The 8,411-nt window shown below is 29.2% G+C and overlaps 1 protein-coding gene across 1 annotated transcript; it reads left to right on the top strand.

Annotated features, from left to right (window-relative positions):
• The first annotated feature begins 1,725 nt into the window (after positions 1-1,725).
• On the top strand, positions 1,726-6,951 carry LOC111025792 (putative indole-3-pyruvate monooxygenase YUCCA10). Its single transcript, XM_088120681.1, has 5 exons — positions 1,726-2,030; positions 2,393-2,762; positions 4,430-4,663; positions 6,094-6,216; positions 6,579-6,951. The coding sequence occupies exons 1-5, from the start codon at positions 1,789-1,791 to the stop codon at positions 6,759-6,761; spliced, it is 1,152 nt and encodes a 383-aa protein (XP_087976807.1). The 5' UTR covers positions 1,726-1,788; the 3' UTR covers positions 6,762-6,951.
• Positions 6,952-8,411: the final 1,460 nt, after the last annotated feature.

Here is an 8,411-nt window from a genome sequence, read left to right as displayed (position 1 = left end):
TTCGTGAGTTCAAATTTCCACCCCACATCTTATATTAAAATAATAAAAAAAGTCATTTAAGTAATCAAAACTAATTTGAAATAGATTTTTTTTCCTAATAAATGGATTCGTTATAGTAAATCCCATGATTACGAATCAGTCCATAGATTATCATGGTCATAAATGGACAAATATATCAGTTTCTATAGAAAAACTTTATTTTGGAAAGTATAACTATTTTTTTATGGATTGTTTGTTTGATCTTTTTTCAAGCATATGCAAATCTTTTTTTTTCTTTTATTTTCTCTATCTTTTTTAAAAAAATAAATAACATTACAAAGTTTATTTAATAAACAATGCAATTAAAATTAAATTCATGAGTTAATTTTAAGTGATAAAAATTTATTAAAGTAAAAGTAAACAAATTATTTAATTAATAAGTAATAAGCAATTCATGATTAATTATTTATTAATAGCCGATAAATTCACATTGAAATTATTATATACTACTGATACGAGCATCTGATATACTAATAATATGAGTATATGATATACTACTGATACAAATAAAAACTTATATTATATTTAAAAAATTTGGTGACATATTTTAAAATATACAAGATATTTGCTATCTATCGCAACTTCTATATAAAATAACTTTAAAATGACTTTTGAAAAAAGTTCTTGGAATAAAAATGCTTGTTTGAGTAATTTTGAGATAAGTACTAATTAAATGCTTCCCTTAAAAAGGTATTTTAAAGTAATTTTTTTATTACTTTTAGAACTTTTAAACTATTGGTTTATTATCTAACAAAATAATTAATTAATTAATATACATATATATATATATATATATTAAAAGGGATAAGGGCACTTTTAATTTTGCCATTTTAAAAGTCATTCCATCATTTACTTTTTTTTTCTTCTTTAATTGCAATTTTGAAGTCATTTATACATAGCTAAAAATGTTAAACTTTAAACCCTTCACTTGTTGTAATTTTATTTTATTATAACAAGTCGAAAACTCAATAACTTTTAATCGGAGATGAGTACCTTAAATTTGTTGAACTAAGCTCAAGTTGAATTGTGATTATTGTAATTATACGGCAGCCATGTTGTCATTGCAATTAATAAAACTCAATGTAATGAAGTTATAAAACCTGCACATAGATTTCACACCTTTAATAAACTTGCAACGTATGGTATTATTTGCATAGCCACCTATACACTTTGAGGGATTCTTTTTTTTTTTTCCAATTTTATTTTTCTTAAATGTAATAAAAACCAAAGTTTTAAATGTTTATACTGATCGATGAAATATCCATGGAAAATAGGGATGAAATGTCAATGTCAACGAATACTTCTCGAACGCTCATAAAAAAAATCATAATAAGTATTCAAATTAACAAAGAAGCATTTTCACCATTTCAATACAAGTTAAAAATTATTAATATTATGTGCATAATATTCACGATATTTTGTTGATAATTTTACATATATTTGTGATACAACGAAAATATCGATTTACCTCTCACCTAGATGTCTAACCTATATATGGACATATATGAAAATATGAATGAAAATATCTTGGCCTCAACCCATTACGTCAATACCCTGAAAGAGATTTTGTAATTAAAATGGTGCATTTAACCTAGAGGAAAACTATGAAACCGTCAGTTCAAAGATACTTAAATTGGCTCTCACTTTGGCAGCTAGCATCACCCTCCCTCTATAAAAGCAGAAATGATCTTCAGAAATTAGCATAAGAGAAAGAAAGAAAGAAAGAAAAAAGTTTAATATTATTGTAAAATGGAAGAAGTGACAGTTGTGATCGTCGGCGCCGGCCCTTCTGGCCTGGCCACCGCCGCCTGCCTGAACCATCTCTCCATTCCCAATGTCGTTCTTGAGAAAGAAGATTGCCATGCCTCACTGTGGAAGAAGAGAGCTTACGATCGCGTAAGCCTTCACTTGGCCAAGGAATTCTGCTCCCTTCCACTCATGCCGCACTCACGCTCGACACCGACGTACATGCCCCGAGCCACTTTTGTCAGGTACTACTTCGTTGGACTACCACTTGATCTAAAAGTTTAAAAGGTGATAATGGTGTGTTTATTATACACTTTACTCTTGTTTGTCAAGTTATTCATTTTCGTGGTTTTGCATGTCAATACATTAAACTTTTTCAACTTTCTCAATTTTATGTTTTTGAGATACTAGTTAGAGATTAGTTAATATTTTTTAGGGTCCTTAATAGATATGAGATTAAAAGTTTATACCTATATCTGCTATAGGTACTTTTGATAAAATACCATGCAGCATTAATAATAACAAAACTTGTAATTCAACTATAGATTTTTAAGGTGCACGACATATATCCAAAGAAATAACATTTTTATTTCGATGGATTGAGAAGGTACTTGGACAAGTACGTGGAGAAGATGGGGATAAAGCCGAGGTACATGAGGAGTGTGGAGGAGGCGAAGTGGGAAGAGGGGGAGAAGAGGTGGAGGGTGGAGGCGTGGAACGGGGCGACGGGGGAGAGGGAGGAGTACTCGGCCGAGTTTCTGGTGGTTGCGAGCGGAGAGAACGGGTTGGGGAACGTGCCGGAGGTGGCGGGGATGGAGAGCTTCGGCGGAGAGATTATTCATTCGAGTAAGTATAAAAGTGGGAGAGAATTTGAAGGAAAAGAAGTTCTTGTGGTGGGATGTGGGAACTCTGGGATGGAGATTGCTTTCGATCTCTCTAACTATGGAGCTCACACCTCCATTGTTGTTAGAAGCCCTGTAAGATCTCTCTATACATTCTCCAACTTAACCTTCTCTCTCCTTTCCTAAGTTTGATATGGATTTTTCTTTTCTTCTTTTTCACAAAAGTTTAATTAATATGGAATTTAATATTATTAAAATAGAGAAGTAGACTTTAAAATTTGTTGCATGCATGCATGCAACATTTACAGTTTCCCCCAATCAACCTAGATTTATGTGTCCTACTGGTCCACTTTACTAATTCCTTTTGTCATTCTAAATTCGTTTTATTGTGTAATTAATATTATTGTTAAAAATATAACATAAATGATTCAACAAAAATTTATAATAGACATTCACGTATTGAGATCCGTAAATATTAATACGATATCAAAGTCCATAAAGTCCAAATGAGTATCTGATCTAAGAATAGAATCCGACGAAGATTGATGAACCTAAAACAGACACCCTCTTGAAGGATAGGTTGAGAATCCTACGTTGAAAGATAGTTAGGGACTTTATCAACATTGATAATTATCATTATAACTCACTATCGTGTAGACTTCATTAACGAAATAATAATTTCCATTAATAACGGGTTGGATTGAACTCTATCTCTCAGTGAGAGAAAAACTCAGGTAAGACTTCTCTTTTTTTCTCATCTTTTATGTAATGTCTTTTATTTGCATTAGAAGAGACAAAATCCTTCTTAAAAGTTTAGATTTTTAATGATAATTAGCCTAATATTTGAAACTCAATAATTATCAATTCACCATATAATATAACCTCTCAATAATTATTAATTCACCATATAATATAACCTAGCCCATTGAGCTCTACTCCCTCTAAATATTATAGGCTGCAATATGATATTTGTCACTCTATATATATTGTGGGCCAAAGCTCGTCGTTACATGCATTTGTATACGATCGATGTTTAAGGTTTTATCTTCACCTGTAAATCAAGTAATGAGGACACTTCACCTGTGGAAGTCCTACACTCATTCATTTATGGCACTAATATTATTCTTTTCTTTCGAATACTTTTTTAATTATTCCACTTTTAAATATATCTATATTCTCCTTAGGTATGGAATTAGTGTGTATTGTTTCATGTGCATCTAACTAAAATACAATTTTTTTTTCATTGATTAAAAGTATAATAGATTTTTTCTTTAGATTAAAAACCAATTAAATTATTAGTAAAAATAAATAATAATCACAAGATTTTGGGTAAATTTTAAATTACTATTTTAGCCCATGGAGTTAAGTTTGACCCAAAATGATTATGTTTTGTTTTTCTTGAAGTGTGGGGACTTGAACTTCTAAGAGTTGATATACCTTCATTTTCAAACCACATAATCGTGTTGACAGCCTATATAATTTTGTTAAATATCAAAGAATTTCGATAAACTTATTGACAATTTTCTTACTTAGCCCATTTTTTAGATGCATAACATCATGTTTTTTTCTCCTACATCAACGAACATTTAATCAATCCATAAACATAAACATTGTAAGAGAGATTTAACAAAATAAAAAACTTCTAAAATATTATTATAAAAAGATCACTAAATCGAGTCAAGCAAGCTTCATGTATCCAACACTCATATGAAATGACAATCACATTGAATTATTATTTTAATTAAGGTAATAAATATTATATAGTTATTTTATTGTAACGATGAGATGTTGTGGTGTTGAAGTTGCACGTGCTGAGTAGAGAAATGGTGTATATGGGAATGAGTTTATTGAAGTATTTGCCAGTCTATGCTGTGGATGCTCTTCTTACGATGCTCTCTAAGCTCAAATTTGGCGACATGTCGGCTCACGGGATATGTCGGCCGAAGATGGGCCCTTTTCAACTCAAATCCGCCATCGGGAAGACGCCGGTTATCGACGTCGGAACTCTATCCAAGATTCGGGCTGGTGAAATTAAGGTAATCGGTAATCGCTGAATTTACTGTGTGTTTGTATATTTTCGAAAAAAATCAATGATTATAAATTTTGATATAGTTGGATTGAGTTCAAATAAATGAGAACGTCACAGGCTAGATTAATTTAATTGGCACTTAAATTAGTTTGGTGTAAACTTATTATTTTTTTTTTAAATTAGATTTTTCTTTTTTAGTTTTATTTCATTACATAACTCTTTTTAGATTATTTACTGTCCACAAGCTTTAAAAAAAAAACTTTATTGTCATTAAAATGTGATTTTTCAAAAAATAATGGAAACACCTCGCTGGATAACTATTTTGTTCTTACTTTTTAAAAAATGAAGCTCTTTACTTCCACATATGTATTCCTTTATCTTATTTCAACCTTTTTGAAAATATTTTTAAAATTTAAGCTGACTTTTTTGGAAGAAAAAAGTAGGTTCTAAAAGTTGGGTTCTTTTTTTTTTTTTTTCTAAATAATATTTTGGTAACAATTTAGATGTGTCCTGACAAAATAAGAAAAACATACCCAAAAATTTGTGAGAAAACAAGCACAATTTTTTAAAACAGAAAACTTATAAACGAGATCCTTATGAAACCGCACCGGAACGTCTTATAGATTTAACTTTTAACACTTTTACCTTTTTTTTAAATAGAAAATTTTTGAATAAGTGACCATAATTATTCGAACCAAACTCAAGCCAACCCACATAATCTTAGATTGAGATGAGTTGAGTTTATTTTTTAAGAGTTACTTGAGTAGAAGAAATTTACTACTAAATAATTAATTAGGGTCTAAAACATACCTCATGAACCTAATTAATGATCACCCCTAACTTCATTTTTTTATACAACATGTAGGGTGGAGGATCGAACCCACAACATCTTGGTTAGATATATATGGTCAATTAGTGTTGAGCTATGTTTGTTTTGGCCCCTAATTTCATTTTAATTTTATAATGTTTTATTTTCAAAATTATAAATAAATTTTTAATGTAGAACACTTATTTTACATAATATTTTTTTAGAAAATAAAGCCAGCATTTTATTGATGTTGGATGTCTTATTTCTTGACGGTGAATGAAACTTAAAAGTTTATAATCCAAATTTAAAGAAGATTTCTAAAAACTTTCAGTCATTTTTAGATGTTTCTAAAACAACTTGAATTTTTTGATGACTTTAGATCATATTTATAGAGATCTCGATATATAGTATTGTCAAAATTTTAAATGTCGATGTCTCAATTTTGTGGAAATTAAATATCCATAAAATGTCAATAAATATATATGAAAAGGTTATAAAAAGAAAAAATTCATAACCAATAAACATTTCACATTTTTTTAAAAATTATAGAATATTGATGTCGAATATGTAAAAATATTGATGGAAATTTCTATACAAAATTTAATACGAGTTTGTTGCTTGGTGGGTAGGTTCTTCCACAAATATCAAACATAAATGGAGGAACCATTGAGTTTGAAAATGGAGTAATCAAGAGATTTGATGCCATTGTCTTTGCTACTGGCTACAAAAGCTCTGCTAACAAGTGGCTTCAGGTATATATTATTACCATAATTATTAAAGTTTCTATCATAATAATTTTGAAATTACTTTTTAAATTTTTGTAAGATTCTATATCCTTTATTTTAAAAAGTAGATTAAGCAAAAAAAAAAAAATGCTAGTAAAAGAAATATGAACTTTCAAAACAAAAAATGAAGTAAAAAAATTCTTATTAAGAGAAAGCGGAAATAATGAGTTATACTAAACTAATTATATATAGTTTTATTTTACTGACAAGAATAAATAAGTCACATCGAAAAGTCATGAATAAGACGAGCATGAAGCTCTTTTATATTTTTAAGAACAAGTTTTTGAACGAGTTAAAGATTTAAGACACGAGTAATTTTGTGGATGTAGGATCACCGGTTCGTATTAAACGAATCGGGTATGCCGAAAAATCAAATTCCGAATCATTGGAAGGGAGAAAAGAGGGTTTATTGTGTTGGGCTATCAAGGCAGGGGCTGGCTGGAGTTTCTGCAGATGCAAAGGCAGTAGCAGAAGACATTAGCAACATTTTAAATAAAATATCTGATAACTAATAATATATGGCTTTAAATTTATGTTCTCCAATATGATAAATGTTTAGCCATCCCTTAGAGCAAATAGCTCCTTTTCAAACCTATGTAAAATATTTTGGTTTGGAAACTGGTTTGGCTAGTGCTTAAAAAAGTTCTATATATTTGGAGAAGTTATGTAACCAGCTAGTTTAATATGACTCTTTTTTACTTATGTCCATCTTTTTTTTTTCTCTCTCTCCTTCTTGGTCTTGCTGGAAGAACCCAAAAAATTTAAAATTGGAAAACTAAGGTATAATATTTGGTGTTTGGTGGAAATATCATATCTTATTTTTATGGAAATGTCGGTAAAAATATCAATAAAATATATCGATTTTGACCAAGGTTCATGGTGCGATTTTGTCTGATGACCTCGTAATTAGTAAAATATATCATTATTGATTGGAAAAATAATTATTTGATTATTTTTATTAGTCTGTAATATTTATAATCTATTTTATGAAAATCCAAGGTTATAAATAAAATTTTAATGGCCGTTCTTGCGATGAGCAAAATAGAGAATGGGAGGATTTTTGTTATAATACAAGGATTTAAAGATCATTATTGATTGAAGAAAAATCCGGGAGTAAATCGAATGGGGCCCACACGATAATAAATTTTGAAAATTTGAATATATCATATTTAATAGGTGGAAATCAACTACCGTAACTTTTGAATAAATATTAAATCTAATTATTTAAATAAATCACAAATCTCAATAAATCAAAAAGTATTAATTGAGGGAAATTTTGGGATAAAAAAAATTATATGTCGAAATCCAAATATGAAAATAATAAACACGTAGGTTCATTTATAAAATATAGTTTATATTTTGACATACAGAAGACAATTCCTAGTGAAAAAATTGTTTTCTTCGTAAGACGATTTGCCTGCACACTCTGAGCACGGGGCACATGCGAAGATCACTCCTTTAAACGAATTTTTGAGTTCCAAAATATCATAGATCCAAGAGCTGACTTCATATTGTTGGATTCTAACGTGTGAAAGAAATGAAATTTAAAGAAGTTATTTACATATCCATTGTGAATATATTATTCTTGATTGATTTTGTTTAATTTTGTGTTAAAGTTACACATTTGTAACTTTATGTGTTGAGGTTACATGTGTTAAAAACACATATATGATAAACTTAAGTTATTTTTAAAATGAGAAGTTTTTTACATGTTAGAGTTATATATGTAAAAATGTTCCATATGTGTTTAATTTTGTGAGAGATTGCATGTTTGGACAACTATATATAGTTGTGGTTTTCCTCATTTAACAAACCAAGCTTTATCATTTCAGTTCCTCCTTCTTTCACAAGAATTCTTTCTTCTTTTTAGGTATTATTCTTATTTTTTGTTAAGAGCAAGTATCTAAAAGTTCTGCCAGATCCAAATAGTTCGAGGTTGCTGTTCTATCGGAGTTAGTCGTTGTATCATGTTGAGATGATCGTTGTAGTCTGCTAGCAATTTATGTAGAGCAAATAATTGTCTTTAGACCAGCACTATTGAAGTGTGTCTCAATTATATTTATCAAGTTTGGTTCAAGTTATCAAAATTTGTATTCTTTGTAGCCATTTACATTGTAATCTGTTTACCAGTATTACATAATTTATATATACGGCTTATATTT

This window comes from Momordica charantia (genome assembly GCF_013281855.1).
Source record: "Momordica charantia cultivar OHB3-1 chromosome 2 unlocalized genomic scaffold, Mcharantia_2.0 BLBB01000002.1, whole genome shotgun sequence".
Taxonomy (NCBI): domain Eukaryota; kingdom Viridiplantae; phylum Streptophyta; class Magnoliopsida; order Cucurbitales; family Cucurbitaceae; genus Momordica; species Momordica charantia.
Note: the sequence above shows the minus strand (reverse complement) of the source record. Positions and strands in the feature narration are given on the sequence as shown.

What these genes read in the sequence shown, in the direction of transcription:
- LOC111025792 (XM_088120681.1), top strand. Translation starts at nt 1,789, where the DNA reads ATGGAAGAAGTGACAGTTGTGATCGTCGGCGCCGGCCCTTCTGGCCTG. An exon ending in CCATTGTTGTTAGAAGCCCT is followed by an intron (nt 2,763 to 4,429) that starts GTAAGATCTCTC and finishes GTGGTGTTGAAG; the next exon opens with TTGCACGTGCTGAGTAGAGA. An exon ending in CTGCTAACAAGTGGCTTCAG is followed by an intron (nt 6,217 to 6,578) that starts GTATATATTATT and finishes TTGTGGATGTAG; the next exon opens with GATCACCGGTTCGTATTAAA.